This window comes from Falco naumanni, chromosome 6 (assembly GCF_017639655.2).
Source record: "Falco naumanni isolate bFalNau1 chromosome 6, bFalNau1.pat, whole genome shotgun sequence".
In the NCBI taxonomy this organism is placed as follows: Eukaryota; Metazoa; Chordata; class Aves; order Falconiformes; family Falconidae; genus Falco; species Falco naumanni.
In genome coordinates, this window is record NC_054059.1 from 62,118,856 (window position 1) to 62,137,279 (window position 18,424).

At 41.3% G+C, this 18,424-nt stretch overlaps 2 protein-coding genes across 3 annotated transcripts; both read right to left on the bottom strand.

Annotated features, from left to right (window-relative positions):
- Positions 1-864: 864 nt before the first annotated feature.
- On the bottom strand, positions 865-12,508 carry RWDD1 (RWD domain containing 1). 2 transcript variants are annotated; one of them, XM_040598829.1, is made up of 7 exons: positions 12,294-12,508; positions 10,403-10,468; positions 9,054-9,184; positions 7,901-8,044; positions 6,739-6,871; positions 4,943-5,005; positions 865-3,206 (listed from the first exon to the last, which is right to left on the bottom strand). In XM_040598829.1, exons 1-7 carry the CDS (start codon positions 12,502-12,504, stop codon positions 3,094-3,096), a joined length of 861 nt encoding a protein of 286 aa, XP_040454763.1. In that variant the 5' UTR covers positions 12,505-12,508; the 3' UTR covers positions 865-3,093. The 2 variants fall into 2 exon arrangements, with proteins under 2 accessions (XP_040454763.1, XP_040454764.1); XM_040598830.1 differs by having other exon boundaries at positions 9,054-9,107; positions 12,294-12,352.
- Positions 12,509-16,205: 3,697 nt separating this feature from the next.
- CALHM4 (calcium homeostasis modulator family member 4) lies at positions 16,206-18,424 on the bottom strand. The gene is made up of 2 exons (XM_040599470.1): positions 17,867-18,424; positions 16,206-17,066 (listed from the first exon to the last, which is right to left on the bottom strand). Exons 1-2 carry the CDS (start codon positions 18,422-18,424, stop codon positions 16,662-16,664), a joined length of 963 nt encoding a protein of 320 aa, XP_040455404.1. The 3' UTR covers positions 16,206-16,661.

Consider the following 18,424-nt stretch of genomic DNA (forward strand, 5'->3'; position numbering starts at 1 on the left):
GCGTTTGTGTCAAAAAACTGAAAAGCCTCTCCCTCCTACTCCAAGCCAAGTTGCAAGGCTCTGAAGGGCTAATATAAAAAAATAATAAAAAAAGTGAAGTAGCATTTCACACCCTGTCAAATTCTGCAAGAGAGGGAGAACACTCACATGACAGCTCTCCCTCAGGATCTAGGGTATCAGCATCTTGGATCCATGTAGAGTCTACTGCCTTGTCCAACAAGCTTTGAATCTCTTTCAGCAACCACACAGTTTAAAACTTGGGGGTAGCCGGACGGTTTTAAGTCCCCTAGGAAAAGGGCAGAAGTTGATTCTCCCCACAGGAGATGTATTTCGAGCTCTCCATTTTTGGCCAAAGGACAAGGAAAAAAAAAACCCAAAAACCTAGAGACACATACTAGGAGTTTGTTTGCTTTAAAGCAGATCATAAAACAATCCTAATTTGGATGCAAAATCCTAGGTTTTGCAGCATACCCAAGATTGTATTCCCCTACAGCACCATCCTCTGAATTTTACTAGAGCTCAGGCACCACTATTGAGAAAGTTCAGCATGAGCAAAACTAGATTAGCTCTGGTTGTAATGCAGTGTTGCAACCCGTAATAGTCTCCCTACATGCATTACAGGGCACGCTTTGGACTTCGTTAAAAGCAAGGTACAAGCAAGGCTGTCAACACCATAATTCTGAATTACTAAAATCTCATCAAAGTTCATCAATGGAATTTTATTAGATTAATACGAATCAGACTTCAATCTAATCCAAAGTGCATAAGTAAACTTTAAATATCTCACCTAAGCTTCTACCACCAAAGAAACCTTACCTCATTCCATTTCAGCAATCTAAAACACGCAAACATAGCCGAGCTTACTCTCAGTCAAATTCCCTTTTATTTCACAGATGTTAATTGCTAACAAAGCTAAATGAAAGTTCAGATTGAGTCACTGAAACTTGTTCCAAAGACTTGGAGGAACAGACTTTATGCAATTTTTTGTCACTTCAAACCTTATTTCCTCTGCTTTGAAATATAAGATGTAACAGTGAAAATGTTTTCACATTTTAACATGTTTAAGCTACAGACCCTCTGCCTGAAAACCAATAAATATGTTAGTGTGAAAACAGACTAGAAAATTTCATTAATCTAGAAATACCATTACCAAGAAACATTTTTTCATACGTACATCATTCTTGTCAGTGACCCACTTGGAAAATTTTCTCAGATTACCACATTTTGCACAGACTACACGGCATTCTTGGATTCAGTTCAGATGTAAAGAGAACTAATTCACTCCTATGAAAAAATGCCAGTTTTAAACATACATTGCTGAAAATGAAAAGCAGCCTTAGGAGTTAAATATTTTTATGCAGCTGAATTGAGACATACCAGAAGTAAATTAAGATCAGTACTGAAGAGCATTTTAAAGCATCCTAGCAATTACACAGGAAGCTGGATGTAGTCACTATGAATCTTTCAATCCAACTGTATCTTTGGAAAATTCAGATTTAATATCACATTAGCTCACATTTTTTTAACATATTTGGTAACTGCTGGAACACAGATCTCGCTTATTGCTTTGAAACATACAACATTATCATTGAAAACTAGATGCTTGTTTAGAGCTCTTAGTAGCCAAAATTAAAAAGATCAAATAGAGGACAGTAGGAGCAAAGGCACATGGTTAATTTATAAAAGTATTTACAAGGTACTTGAACATTTATTTCTACCTAATAGAAACTCATTCATCTTGAATACAAAATGAAAAGACTACTGAAAACATGTTAAAGGAGATCATCCTAAACAGGTGTTCTCAAGCGATATGAGCAGAGAATCTTATACACCATTAAATTATTTCCGGAATTAAATTCTGAATACAGTATTTCCAAATATTGAATTCATAAATTTATTATTCCTCTAAACACTGCGATACTTTAGTGCAACCCTCTTCAAAGGTTGAAGCTGGTGCAGTTAAGGCAGTCTACGAACAGTATTTCAAAATTCAGCACACAGTGTTTAATCATTGAGGCGCCTGGTGGTTCTCTATTTGGAGAGTTGTCTTTTGAAACCTTCATCCATAGTCATCCTTCTAGCTGATGCAGTCTCAAACACTGCATGTTTAAACACCACAGTTCTCGCAGTGTTTTGGGTTTTTTTTGGAGGTGGGAAGGGAGGAGGAGTCTAGCATCAAGCTGTTAGCTCCATACACAACTCTGCAGGATGGTTAACATCCGTGAGTGGATGTGTAGCTTTCCTGTACATTGTGCATTTATAAGCTGCCAACACGATGCTTCTAAAACAACACCCATTACATTCAGACCTTTAAGAACCCTATAAATCCTGGTACTGCACTTCACTTACTATGTTTCCTCTCTGAACAAATCAACCGAACTTTTCAAGAGGACTTCCACCTCATTCTGATTTTTTCCCCACAGATTTGAACTAGTCATTTTGAAACTACTGTACTCAAGGACAGCAGAAGATTTTATGTAGTAGTTCTACTACTATGTAGTGGTATGGAAAGCATTTCCATTCAACTTTATTAAAGTGATGCCTTAATAAAAGGTGACTAGAACTGCCTATCTACAGCTGCTAGGTTGGGGTACCAGAACTGACTTCAAGTGTTACAAAATTCCACACAAGAAAAAAACATAAAAAAAATAACTGCATAGTATGTGATCCCTTTTATTCACCAAAGCTGCCCATGTATATCCCAGGTGGAAGATAGCAGAACAGCTGCCCAGCCTTCAGAAGCAGGTGTCTTCAGTACTTGCTATAACATCTTTCCATCTTGCTCATTGTCACGTCTCTTCAAAGGACAATTACAGAAGTGGGAAGGAAAAAATAAGAGCAAGTAGAATAGCATTTTCAGACAGATCAAAATTTCTAAAGTTTTTCATCTGAAATATTAAAGTTAATTTATTTATTATGAAAGTCAGCAGAAGACCATTCTCCTGGATTTAAAATATCTTGGTTATTTTCTTTGGGAAAAAAAAAAAAAGAAAACCAATACACATTACTAAAACCACAGATACTGTGGCTTTCCTGCCTGTCCCTCTCTGCTTACATATGTCCATACTGATGACAGAGCCAGTTCAAAAAAGTCTAATCGCTATCTAAATTAACAGGGTTGTAGTCAGGGTCATCCTCTTCATCCTCCAACTCCAAATCATCCATTTCTTGGAATAAAGATTCATCGACCTCCACACTGTTTCCAGCTGCAAAGAACAGAAAAATAATTTATTTTCATGCAAGTAGGAAACCAGTACCTAACTACAAAATAAACAATGCTTTTTTGTATTTATTCTTCAATGTAGGTAGCTGATAACTGACTTAAGTTTCACTTTAGTTGTAAAAAGATAAAATGGAAAAGGAAAAGCCACATGCCTATTTGATATATAAAAACTTTTTCCCTCATACCAAAACTCAGACAAGACAAAAGTCACACAGGACCTCAGAATGCACTGGGAGAATTTATAGATCCTAGAAGCAGAGATCTTTTCTCCCAAGTACCATCAAAGTAGGAGCTCAGGATCTCAGGTGCTTGAATAGTTACAATCATAGCCACAAAAACACAGGGTTTATTAAAAAAAAAGACACCCCCCCAAAAAAACCCAAACAACCCTTACACACCATTTTATATGCCTACATACATACATTTGCTTTCAGATTTAAATTTTAAAAGCTTTGTATGGTTTCACACTTTCTTCTGAAAAAGATGATGCTGACCTAAGGGTAAAACTGGAGGATTATTGCTGTTTTATTTGTGACTATCATCAGTGACATCCTCTGGCCACTAAGTAATGTTGTTTTCTTTCACTAGATTTGAAAGAGCCTTTAAAACCGTCTCCTTCTAAAAGATAACAACATTATCCTGTTTAAACTGTGAAAATTAGAATTACTTATTACACAGTATTGCAATATTAAATTGCAGTTAGTAACCTGTTGCATTTTTGATAGAATGCAAACAGCAATAAGAACAGGAGTTTTTAATCACAATAGAAACAGGATTAAAAATTAATCCATTAATCGCAAGTCATTTGGGCACAGAGCCCAAATACAGAGGTCTATCAACAACCCAGCTTCACTTCAGACATTTTAGAGGAAGACAAGTTTAAATTATGCCCCCTAACTAAAAGAAACTCAACTCCCTCATTACTACCATTTGAAGTTTATACTCACTGATGTTCATAAACGACTTTTACATTGTAACTTGAAGAGAAAATTGTTGACTCTTCCACATGTGTTTTGCAATACCAGTAGATAATGCAGCTACATTAAATAGCTGTCTTAACTCAAAAAGCAGTCTTTTAAACAAGGATATTAAAAGACAGTACACAAAATTAAGTTGATACGTGACTGTGAGTAGATTTAGTTGATTTATCTCCAACATATTTTCCAAGTTTAACATCTTTTGGCACAGGTTTACAAAATTTTCAGCTGGCACCAGGTCAGACGTTTTCAGTAAGACAAGAAATAAGTGTGCACAAAACCATTAAGAACTGGGTTGCACAGATGCAATCAGCATTTAATTTGACCTGCAAGATGTTTACAATTGGTGTTAAGATTCAGAAAGGAGACAGAATTTCAAGATCTGTGCTTGAAGTCTGGGGTAAGAAGGCTGGCGGTTATGGTTTTTTTTGTTTTGCTTTACTTGTTTTTGGTTCTGCTTCCAGTCCAAAAACTTGAATAGAAGCAACAGAAGTAAAGCCAACTCAAGCTCAAAACTGCAAATAAGTACACTTCAGCATCTTGAAACTGTTCTGTCTGTTTGTTTTTTGAAAGAAACTAAAAGCACTTCAATTTGCAAAACAATACTTTTAAAGTTCTTCTAATGTAAAAAGTGGTATCAAGGTAAGATACTAGGACAGAAATATAATAAGAGATTTTGCTTAGGAATTTTGACCTATTTTAAGCCACTGTCTTTCAGTTGTGGAAACAAACATAAATTTACCTTCCTCCAAGAACTGGATGTCAGAGGTGTCAAGGTTGTGATCCATTTCAAACAGCTGCTTACCTACAAATAAAAGCAAAAAATAACATATAAGCAAGTCGAAATCTGAAATACTGACCAACCTAAGGCAACAATAGTTAGCACATGTATTTTAGGCTTTTAACATTAACCATTTTGAGCAGGGTGAGGTGGGCTTTTTTTGTTTGTTTTTTGTTTTGTTCTGTTTTTTTTTTAAGCTACTTATTCTGTAAGTTCCCCATTCTAATTTTTTGAGTATTCATCCAGGTTTCTTCCATGCCAGCAGGCTTCCTGCTCTCACATGTGAAACGGGTTACTGTTTCTTACAGTCACTAAGGCTTTAATAATGGGGGTTTGGAAATTTTACACCATATTGCCCCAGAGCCTGTGATCAGTTGTTGCTGCTTCAGTCCTCATCTTGTATTCCACAAGAAATCCTCTGTGGGAACAAGAAAGGAAATTAGCTGCCTCCTCCATCATTTTCCATATATCCTCCTCATTTGAAAAGCAACTTGGATCTACACACAAATCACCAGCTTCTATACACACGTATCTGTGAAGGAAATACTACACAAAGCAAAGTAGAAGCCTTTCTAATTGGGAGGTAGGGGAAGAAAAGCTCAGGACTCTTTCCACATAAACCATAACCTGTCTATATTTGCACTGCTTATGCAAGCTTCTGCCAGCAAGACTGGTTGGTGTTCACAGTAAAACATTTAAGACACCTTTTACTTCTACTGGGGTTACACTCACGACATCTGAGAATAAATCTGGGTTTAGTTTTGTAAAGAAAACTAAACTAGACTTGTATAGAGGAAAACAGAGACAGCATCTTAACAATTTTAAGAACAAGAAAACTAGAAGCAGCCCGATTTCTACTATTTCAGCTTTGCAGATTCCCAAATGCATTCCCTTCAGAGGGGAAGCAAACATGTCCCCTACCCTGTACAGCTTTTCATGAAACTACCTACCATTAAAATTTCTATCTCTCTGTCAAATTTCATCCAAACTAGTCAAAAGTTTCAAAAGCCTTCAGAAGGTTGGAGAAAACAAAACAGAGACACAGCATGATCACATGGTCATGTTTTCTCAGGTAATCAGGTTAAAAAGTAGATCCAGCGTCACAGAAGAACAGGTCCAAAGCTAAGCCATGGAGTGTGGAGGAGAATGCCCAAGATTACTTCTATTATGAGAACCTATAGGTAAGAAATTTCCTCCACATTTTGCCCACTGGATACAGAATTTGCTTTCTGCTGGACAGACCGTGATCTGCAAAACACAGAGCCCAAAACCACCGATATGACAAGCTCTTCCCCAAAAATATCAGAGCCATTCTCACTAGGCATTGTTAAGCTTGTCACAGCAGCAGCCAGCCTCTGTGTTGCTTCAGTCCTGCAACAGCATCCTAAACTGCCACATGCGCTTGAATAATCTAAAGTCACTGTATGATCCAGTGCAATAAAGGCAAAATCAATAAACTGTCTGATGTAGATTCTTTCTTTCTGTTGTTTAACAGACCCCAACTATCTCTACCAGAATAACACTTGTCAGTAGCAGCTCCAATTGATATACTGTCTAGCACAGAACAAAGAAGCTTAAACGCACATTTTGGGAACTTTTATGCCTTCAGCAGAAATCCTGTATCTATTAGCTTTGTATTTAGCCCAAATTCTGCACTCAAAGATTTCACATGACATGGAGTACAATAATGAAATACTGCATTAAGAGCTGTAGTCCAATAACATTGCAAAAACTTCAGGACCAGTTTTAAGTCATACCACTTAATTTATTTTTGCCCGCTTGTTCTTCTTCTTTCATTTTTTTCCTTTTTATTTCTAGGAGTTCTGCATCAAACTTTGCTTTCCAATTTAGGAAGTTCTCAATGGTAACAGGGGTGCCATGAAAACGTTGCTGAAAGAACAGAAAACAAGGATGCAAACATAACTTGCAAATCTACAAGTAAAGACGACCATTCTCATAATTATTTAAATCACAACATTCCAGAAGCACTGCTTGCTGTGAAGTATTCTGAGAAATTAATCCTAACCCTGAGAATATACAAAGAACACATTCTTACTGGTTTTTTGTCATGGGACTCTCCCTTCAGAGAGCTGCACTGAGGTGGAAATTCTTACAGAAAAGCCCTGCGTACTAGTATTGGACCTACAATGCAGTAATTCGGAACACACCACTAATACAGGTTAACCATAAGTATACAGAACTTCTTATCAACTCTTAACTGCAATCTACACTGAAATATTGTCTGTTAAAATACATAAGCCCTTCTGTCTTGTTCAGACAGAAAAAAGGATATTTTTTCCAGCTATTTTTCTGCCATTTTCAGACATACTAAACCTTCCAAGTACCATCACGCTCTAGCTATTTCTGAGGAAGGAAGTGAAGACTCAGTTGTTGGACTTATCATGGCACATTCCATGAATGGAAAAACTATTTCACAGTGGCTGGAAGAAAAGACAGGAGCAGGGAAGACAAACCAGTCTTGAAGACTGGTCCCACTGCTTCCACCCTACCTGCTCAGTCTAGCAAGGAAGACAGACTTCCTCAGACCATGCAGCCTGCATGCAGCACGCCACATTCTAGGCCTTTTTTGCTCCCCATTCCTTCTTGCCTCTTCAAGCAAAAAACTGGCTACAGCGACTTTGATTTCATTTGGGAAAAAACTCTGCCCCTGCCTTAGGAAGTAATGCTAGAAATGATCGTAAACATGCAATAAATCTCTGAAAAGACTGCCTTAGAGCACGGAGGGGGAAAAATTATCAGTTAAATGCACTAAAGAATCTTCTAGCCCTTCAGTTTTAAAATGTGTCAGCTTTGGGACTGATGTTCCTCTCCCAGCATAACTGAGAATTTCTCCTGCATCAAAACCATGCATTTAAAAAAAGTGAGAAATTTTTACTTGAAAACATTATTTTTACATACTTTCTCTTCTTCTTCTGCTTCTCTTTCTTTCTGTTTCTTTTCCTCTTCTCTTCGTGTTTTTATTTGATCCACTATTTCATTTAATTTCTCCTGTACTGCTGAGACTAGAGTGAAGATCATTACCATTCCTAAATTTTCTTCTGCCTACAACACAAAGAAGTCAACTTCAAACAAGGAGAACCTCAAACCTTCAGCAGCTGAATTCCATTAAGTGTGTTTAGAAAGCAGTATGCTGTGAAAAGGCAGGTAACACAGCTGAGGCGCTCTGTGCCAGCCTCAAAAGCTGGCTGTAAAATTCAAGTCAACTGCCCAGTTAAAGTTACTCCCAAACGGGTGCGCAGCAAAACACAAATGATGAACACCTCTGTTCAGGTTATCAATATATTATAGACATCTGGAAGGCTTTTTCATGAATAAAACAAAACTTATAGTAGGAATACAACTCCAAGATATGAGTATCATAAATCGTAAGAGACAACAGGGCAATAGTCACTCAGAACTCCTGCTTTCCTGAAATGGCTTATTCCTTAATGCCACTCTATGCCCCTTTGGATTGGGACAGTTTCCCAAAAAACCCCAAAAACATAAGTTGATGGAAGGAAGGTTATATGAAATAAACCGGAAGGAACGTACATCTACTTAACATATTACAGTCATTTTAAGGCAGGGGGGACTTGTCAAGAATTCCTGAAACAGAGGAAGTGTTTCCTTCTCACTCCTTCACAACGCAAAATCCCAAAGGTTGAAGAGATCCACCCCCTCAAACAGTTATGTTATTAGAAAGAATCAAAAAAAATCAATGTAGCATTTTTTAATCTTTCCAAAGAAAATTAAAGTGGCTTATTTCCACAAATACTATATATACAGTTAAACAGATTCACCTTAAACTAAAACTGCAAAAGCTGGGAAGACCTAGAGCACTTCCGTTTCATTACTGTATCTGTGCACACTGAATTAGCCCTATATTTTACCTCATTATCATCATTTACCTCAGTATCATTTACCAAACTCAAACCTCAAAGTCAGTCCCTACAGTATGGAATAGGTTTCAAATCAGTAGCACACATCTCAGAACATAACTGATTTGAGAGAGAACTTCTGGCTAAAGTGTGAAGTAAAATCAAGCCAAACGGAGATATTAAGTGTTCCTTACCTGTTGTTCTAGTAGCTTTATTATGTCCGTGACATCATTATCATCAAGATTCTCCTGTGACACAATTTCATAAAGTGGAGTTTCATCAGGATATTTTTCTCTATAGGTAAACTTAAGGGTTGTTTGGACAGCTACAAGATGAAAAAGCATATATTCTTACAGTGTTAACTCTGTAACTTCCATTATATATTTTTCTACTGCATCAGCAGCCTAAACATTTTAATATATAAAATACTCTTGTCTAAACGGAACGGTCATCTTACTTTTCACATTTTAACAGATGTTAAACTATATGAACAGATTTAAATATAATGCAAGAGTTCTGAGAAATTAAGATTATGTTTATCCTTATATTACCCAATTATTAAAGGCCATTAATGGGAAAACCTTCTGTGGTACAGTGGGTACTACAGCAGTAACCTCTTTTCCCTCATATTCCACTTAAAGCTGGAGAAAATGAGGAACAGATCTAGAGAGAATCTTAGCATATTAATGCATCAAATACTGTGTGTCTGGCTGGGGTATCAACCTCCGTGTTGGGTACCAGAGCTCCACACAAATCATATGACAAGGACACAATGCCCAGTAGAAGTTATTATTAAGCAGAGAACTGGCTGAGAATGCATTCAACCTGAAGCCACCCAGAGCCAGGATAACACAGAAACAAGGCAAAAGAGAATCAAGTTCCTTTCAAACATACTGCCAGAATACCAGGGGAAAAGCCGCCTTTTAGTTCCAGACTCACAGTTCTGGCAGTCCAGCAGTCTCTTCAACACAGACACCTGCTCCAAGCAGGACTTCCTCCTTTAAAACTGAAGCAGACAGCACCAGTTTCTTCCTTCTGATCCAGTAACCCAGAAGAGCAGCTCTCAAACTTACTTGGGGCAAGGCTTGCTTACAAAAAGCCCACGCAATCACTGATACCAACAAATACATAGGGAGTCGGGACCCACAGCTCTTCATGCTGAAACTGCTCTTAAGGACTGCATATTCCAGTACACAGACTCAGCTCTCCCAAGTGGCTGGCATACATACAGTGGCTAGAAAATCACCTCACAACATGGCTGTAAACTACTACGGGGATGATGACAATCCGTAATACTTTCTGAAACTATGCTACAAAGTATTTGAGGTTCAGCATCTCAGAAAGTAGCCCTAGTGAGAGTGCACAGTATTTCTATGAACTAAACACAAATCACAAGAATCCTTGAACTACATTTTCTGAGGAATGCTTGCTGGATCAGGCCCCCAAGAGCCTCCACTTAGGTGGAGGTATACCTAGTTGTTGGTGATAGAATTAGGCTTACACAGAAACTCCTCCTATGTATGTTAAGAAACGATCAACTTACTTTCATCATTTTCTCCTGCTTCAGATGTCACAGTAATTGTGAAAGTCGTCGGCTTTTCTGACAATACTGTTCAAAGAATGAAAAAGAAAAGGAGAGATTCCTTAAAATCAGACAGCAAGTTCTTCACATCATTAAAACTGAACTTCTCAAAGACAAATGAAGCAAGGATGCTCCTGATACAGTGTTAAGCACCTTTTTACACTATTAATAAATACTTCTCAGTAAACAGCTATTTTCCATATGATGTGATGTTTGGAGTGCTCTTTGAATGAAACCATATAATATCAAAAAGTTTCTTTCTTGGAAAGTTTTCTCGTTTGGAAGTTTCACTTTTCCAAAAAATGCAAATCCACCCACCATCAAATGACTTCTGTTCATGCACTGGATGCATGGAGAAAGCTCCCAAAGCTTATTTGCTTTACTGCACCAGGTATGTGTGATGAGCATCCACTGCACTCTCGACCCTGGGCTATTTTGTAGTATGTCTGCACCTATTTCTGTATTTAGGACAGCTTAATGTAACAAATGCTTCTTAAACCAGAAAAGAAACACATAGTGCTTTTCTTCAGGAACGTACTACCCAAGTAAGTACTAGAATGAAACTGCATGAATGAGGCAGCTAGAAGACAGACAAGCAGGTTCTACAGAGATGCAAAAAACGCAAGCTCTGTGATCTAAAGTTTCACAGACTAGAAGCCTCATTGCACAATTGTGGGTTGCAGACCCTATCCTCAGATAAGGACTGCTCTGTGTCACTGTTATAACCTGTACCAGATCTACTACATATATGCTCTCACAGTATTAATAGAATTTTGCCAGATTCCTAACATACCACCAATGTTTTTCCTCCGTCTTCTTTTGGGCGTAAGAGCATTACATAAACGAACAGTAACTCAGAGTAAGTATCAGCGTAGAAGCTATATGAAAGTATATTACTTCCATATTGGTATCAGTGATTCAGCATCCCCAGCTACCAGAGATCAATTTGTGTACCTTTAATGTAAAACTGAAGAATCTAAAAGCTTTTTAGATTAAAGCAAAAGCAAATGTAACGGGCAAATGTCTGTGTGATGAAGTTGCTGCCAAGTAAGATACTACGGGACCTCAGGCAGAGTAGATACCGTGCAGGAAAGAAACAGAAAATACAAAAGTTTTTTTCACCGTTACAATTCTTTGGATACTGAGCACCATAAATCACATCGGATTAGCTGCCACAGCAGATACTCTTAATTGACGGTAACTAGGAAGTCCTGAACATCTGACAAACCAATGTATTCATCATACGAAAGTTTTAGCAATTTAACAGTTTAACACACTGCACCTGGGAACTAAAGCTGGCCTTTGCTCCACCACACGTCTGCGATGGAGCATGGCAGACATCGGCAACGCACTTACAGAGCAACCGGCTCCTTCAAGCACACCCGAACGCCCGGTGCTGTGAGGGGCTGCTGCCGGACAGGACAGCCGGGCAGCGCACAGCCCATGGCCCGACTGCCACCGCCCGCGTCTTCGGAGAGGCTTCTCCAAAGAGCACCTTCCACCAGCCGCCACCCGGGGCCCAGCCGGTGCCCGCGCTGGGCGGCGGTACCACGGCGTCAAACACCGCCCAGCCGGCCACCGGCACCGGCACCGCCACGCCGGCCGCACGCACCGCCGCACACCTGGGAGAGCCGCCGGCAAGTGCTTTGCTTTCCCGTCCAGAGAAAACCAGAAAAAAAAAAAGAAAAAAAAAAAAAAAAAGAAAGATACCCTGAGCGCGTGCAGCTAATAGCGCGCGGCGCCCGGGCGGGCACGGCGCAGGGGGCGGCTGCGCCCGCCGGGGCCTCCCGCCCCTCCCTCACACGGCCGCGGCCCTGCGGCGCAGCCAGGCGCGGGCCCCGCCGCCGCTCACCCGTGAACGAGTCCGGGTAGATGGACTCCAAGGCCTCCAGCTCGTTGCGCTGCTCCTCGCTGTAGTCGGTCATCGTCGCCCGCCGCCGCCAACGGCCATGGGGCGCCCGCCCCCAGCCGCGACCCCCGCCCCCTGCCTCGGCCCTCCGGCCCGCGCATGCGCGCTCCGCTCCGGCAGCGGCTAGGCATGCCTGCCGCCGCCCGTGCGCCATCGGCGGTGGATGCCTTTGGGCTGGAGGGGCGGGAGGCCGCGCGGCACGTGGCGAACGTCCCGCACGGGCGCTTGCGCGCGCGCCCGCTGCTCGGGCGAGGGGCCGCGCCTGAGGTAGAAAGCGGTTGTGCTTTGCCTTACTGATCTTCGGTTGTCTTCACAGAGCGATCAAGCGCGGCGCCCTTTGGTCAGTTAATTCTTGTACTTGCTGCTGGCGCTCAGCTCTGGGCGGAACGGCCCTGGTGCGTTACCTGACCCGGCCCTGCTGGGAACGGCGGTGTTCTGAGTGCGTGAGGCTGCAGGCTCTGTTACTTAGGCTTCTGAAGGTGTGTGGACTCCCCCCTAGGGCAGGCTTCAGAGTGGCTGTAAAAAGTGCACTGTTAGGCAGGTATTCACTCTTCATCGTTTTTTTCATTGAAAACTCTTAGGGGTCAGCAAACGGGAGGGGATTCAAAACTTCCTTTAGAAGTGGTGTGAGAGTGCCATGGAAGCAGCTGAATGCCATTTCAGCCTGAAATTGGATGTTCATTTGGTGAGCTGGAAAAATCGGTGGTACAGCTTGGAGTTAAAAAGCACTTGCAAGCTTCCCAGGAAACGTTCGCTGATTTCAGAAATAAGCAGCATCATTATGTAAGTGCAGAACAGGAGCTGCCAAGGCTAGCAGTATTGGGAGCTCCAATGCTTGGCGGGTGTTACCTGCAAGGATGAATTCAAAACTGTTGAGGGTTAAACAACAGCAGACCCTGATGGATATTGGGTACACAGAGTAGCTTTAAAGTGCATCAGTTTGCTGGATGTATGGCTGGCACTTTGCCCCTAGGTGCCCTTTAAAACCCCAGAGTTTCCAGAAAACTTTTACCGTGGACATGAATAGAATCATTTTCACCTCAAGTGAGCAAACTGCATTTCTAAATTCATTTTGGGTAAGATGACTCAGGTTTTAGCAGACACAGGTAGACTCTGTAGTACCAGCCCATTCATTTTTCTGTAATCATGAATTCTTTTGAAAGCTGTGCCTTCACTGCCAATCGATGACATGTTTCAGGGAGCAGAGGTGTGAAGGGAAATACACCAAATCACCTATAGTACTAAAGCTGTATTTGGTACTATGGATTAATATATGCTAACAGGGTTGATAGTCTATTTATAGTCTATATATTGGTAGGCTGACTTCAGAATGACAGATACAGCTAGTACTTCCAATCAGGATTTTGAATTATAAACTATTAAAAAAATACAGGGCAAATAGTAGGTAGGCAAAATCAGAAAACATGAAGTTTAATTTAAAAGGTAGTTTAGCAAGAAATTAAAGTAATTTGACAGTTCACTTTTTCTCTTAGCTGCAAATATTGCATCATTTTATAGTGGCACTGTAAAACACAAGAAGTGGAAAGAACCCACATAGACAGCAGTTAGTATCTTGTCATGCAAATCCAGACACGGCTTAGGGTTTTTTTTGCCAAAACTTTCAGATACACGAATCAGGTGCATGTATTACAGATTACACTTCTGTCTTACTTAAATAAAAAAAACACACAAAGATTTTTAAAGTTAAATTGGACATTGTGTTTACTAATAGTGGTACTTTGCTTCCTAGGGAGATCATACGAAGAGTGCAGTTCTGTCATCTTATGTTGGGCTTGTGTGGCAAGGTTTGGTAGTGGGGTGGGGGGCCTACAGGGGTGGCTTCTGTGAGAAGCTGCTAGAAGCTTCCCCTGATAGAGCCGATGCCAGCCGGCTTCAAGACAGACCTGCTGCTAGCCAAGGCTGAGCCCATCAGCAACAGTGGCAGCACCTCTGGGATAATGTATTTAAAAAGAGGGTGGAAAAACTGCACAGAAGCAGTTGCAGCTGGAGAGAGGAGTGAGATTGTGAGATTAACAGCCCTGCGGACACCAAAGTCAGTGCAGAAGGAGGGGGAGGAAATGCTCCAGGCACCAGAGCAGAGATTCCCCTGCAGCCCCTGGTGAAGCCCATGGTGAGGCAGGCTGTGCCCCTGCAGCCCACGGGGAGTAACGGTGGAGCAGGTACCCACCTGCAGCCTGTGGAGGACCCCACGCCAGAGCAGGTGGATGCCCCAAGGAGGCTGTGACCCCGTGGGAAGCCCACACTGGAGCAGGCTCCTGGCAGGACCTGTGGCCCCATGGAAAGAGGAGCCCAGGCTGGAGCAGGTTTGCTGGCAGGACTTGTGACCCCACAGGGGACCCACACTGGAGCAGCCTGTGCCTGAAGGATTGTGCCCTGTGGAAGGGACCCACGCTGGAGCAGTGTGTGAAGAACTGCAGCCCACGGGAAGGACTGATTTTGGACAAGATCATGGAAGACTGTTTCCAGTGAGAGGGACTCCATGCTGGAGCAGGGGAAGAGTGTGAGGAGCCTTTCCCCTGACGAGGAAGAAGCAGCCGGAACAACGCATCATAAACTGACCACAACCCCCATTCCACCCCCACCCCCCTGCTACTGGCAGGCAGGAGATAGAGAACTTAGTGAATGAGTTTAAGTGGGGAGGAATGGGGGGAAGGTGTTTTAAGCTTTGGTTTTATTTCTCATTATCCTTCTCCGATTTGATTGGTAAGAAATTAAGTACCCCCAAGCTGAGTCTGTTTTACCTGTGATGGTAATTGTCCTGTGATCTCTCCCTGTCCTTATCTTGATCCACCAGCCTTTTGTTGTATTTTCTCTCCTCTGTCCAGCTGGGGAGGGGAGTGATAGAGCAGCTTTGGTGGGCACCTGGAATCTAGCCAGGATCAACCCACCACATACCTAAAAGTTTAGGATTCAGTTGAAATACATGTCAGAATTTGTAAGAATTTGTTTGGTGATGTAAAATATGCATAATTTTCCAGTTATTCAGCACATACATTATTTGCATTTGGTGAAGTGCTTGCTTTTGTTTAGAAGTTTAAATCTTCAAGACCAAACACTTTACCAAGATCTGCAATTTAGCTTACTGTTGGCTCCTAGTAAAATGTACTAAATTATTATATTTTTCCATTTCAACACTCTGGGGTCACTTGTTAACAGCAGATAACTTCCTATAATCTAGCATATGGCTTTGTAGCACACATATGGACATATGTACATGGCATAGCAATCCAGGAAGCATTAGGAAGAACTATGGTATGCATTCCCCTGCCCTTAGAGTTAGAAACTTCTGTACAGGGAGTTGGAGAGATGAGATGCAGTAACTGCACATCATACCACACTGAATTAACACAAAAATATTACTAAGCTTTCTTTCACTAAGTTCAGCAAGAAGTTTTTAACACAGTAGTATTTATGGGCCCAGTAGTACAGCTAGATTGTAAGTTTTTCCGCAGACAAAGCAAACCTTACTGCAGAGTGAGATTTGTTTCCCATCCTGGTTTGCTATTTGTACAGTAGGCAAGCACACAAACAGCTGACAAATTGTGAAGTATATCCAAAAGGAATAGGAGACTGACCTTACTATTGCTTTCACCCAGAATACATTTGAACTCAGTTTTCTACAGGTGAAGTAGGTGTTCATACAGCTGTTGCAGCCCTCCATCCTGTGCTTTTCAGTGAGCATTTTATCTCCTTACCAGAACTGAAAGTTCTCTCATCACTATGTAGACTCAGCCTTTGTTGCTGACATTTCCCTATACATTTCTTCTGTGCTGCTGTTGCCACAGGCTTAGCTCAGTACATTTTATTCACATAATACAAGAAAGATGTGGAAGAGAAGGCATTTCTGCTAGGGGTCACTAAGGTAAAGCTGGGTAACCTCTTGGTCTGTGCAGAGTGGAACTCATAAGATCCAATCGAAGTCTAGCTAGTATTTTCAAAGTTGGTTGTTTTTTTTTTTTATGGAGGGAAAGAAAAAGCATTTGGGAATAACGTTCTCTTCCACTACATACTCATCCTTTTAGTACAAATATTAGAAAGCAGAGAGCTGCAGCCTGGAACAGCCTACCCTAATCTAGACCTAGACCATCACATCCCACAGGAATCACACACAGTCAGAAAAGGCTTCTGGAAGCATGTGCTAAAGGACTACATTAGCAAGACATGCTTGCTCACATCATATAGCAGCGTAATATGGTATCGGGCATTGAGAAGTTCCAGAACAGCTCAGGTCTGATGTGGAGCTAGATACATTCCTGTTTTTCTGCAGCGTGCTGGTGGGGGCTCAGACACTCAGTGGTGTGTTTTGATCACAGGGTCCCCATCAGTCTTCATGTATTTTCCATTTACAGACTCCTTGAGAGCCCAGTCATGGAGGAGGCTGTAGTCGTAGTGCTCCTCATCCACTCGTTTTAGAAAGGCCAGACCAGAAATGGCTTGCCACTCTCTCAGAGATGGGATACGGATTTCCTTTACATTTTCACTCCCTGGGACAAAGCCAAAGAACTTCCTTACATGCTGCATGGCAAAGAGCCTGGAGTGCTGGTCTGTTGCTTCATCAAAGAGCTCCTGCTCATTATGGACATAGTTGCTCCAGTATCTGAAATGTAGAAAGCTGAGTGGGGAGAAACAGCTCGCCAGGCAGTAAGACAGGAAGACAGTGATGACTACCACAGCAATTAGAAGCCAGCCAGCCACCTTAAAAAGAAGAAAAGAACTGTTACAGCTGAAAATACAGTAGTAACTTCTGAGCATCAGAAAAATCTGCAAGATTATCTTGCTTTTCCTAAATAAGGTTAACAAGGTACAAGCCTGGTAATAGTGTGTTGCCATTAAACCCAGTACTTGCCTACTAGAGGTAGCCATGTAGTAAAGTAGCTTCTTTCTGTCAAGTTTAACAAAGTTCTGTTGTGTAATTTGTTAAGGATTTTGCCTCCACAGCTATTACAGAAGCCATCCAATTCCTAGCCTATATTAGTTTATAGGCCTGCCTGTTCAAAACCAATTTTCTCTGAAGTGACAACTAAATGTTATTTATATATAAAAATAAATATATATATATATAAATGTCACCCTGTTATTTATCCAGTATGTAAGTTTTTAGAATTGAGTCTGATCTAAACCCAAGATTTTAATACGCTTCATGTGGAGCTCTCACAGCCTGGACCCCTTAGTCACATGTTTCTTAGGTCTGAATGAAGGAACTTCATACCCTCTCTGGCTCTTGAACTTCTGTTTGTCTTGCTTGACAGTACTTTTCAAGATACTACACAAGGAAGAATACATCCTCCAGTAACAAGTAATAAACAGGACAACCACAAATAGTAATTTATATACCTCAGGTTCAGTTCCACTTAGAGGAACAAAGTGGGCTTCACAAAACACAGATTTGGCACTTGAGGCAGAAGATACTATTTTTCCTATTACTTGGTCTGCTGAATTAACTCTAGTTGTCATTGTTGGCTCTGCAGGCAATAGAAGCAACATGAGTTACTCACTTGTGACTGGTATCGGAGTAGAAGAATCACTTCATCTCTGGCCCGGGTCAGCTCCGGAGGAACTAACTGACTGCATGGAAATGCAGCCAATATCCTTCTGCGTTCACTAGCAGTAACATTAGGATTAGCTCCATAATAATGCTCAGACACATACTCACTCACAGCACAGACATAATATGAGCCATTTATCAGGGTCACTGCTAGCCATGTTACTGGAGCAACCAGTGCTCTCCCAGTGATGCTGCACAAGACAAAGCAGACCAGTTTGCATTGCAGTAACCGGTTTGGTGTAGCTGTTTCCTCAAGAGGAGACCTTTTGCCTGTAACCAGCCTCCAAGTCTGGTTATTTAGAGCATAGCCAACAACCAGAAGAATCAGTGCAGGAACTCCTAGGAAAGCCAGCCCATAGATAAGGTTCTGCCCAACGTGACAGGGACAGCTGAATGTAAAAAAAGAGAAAAGTTGCTGCCCACCAATTGTCAATATTGCAATTACAGCATTAGCAATAACAACCTCTTTGCCTTTTAGAAAAGTTAACCACTTTGGAAGTAAAGTCAT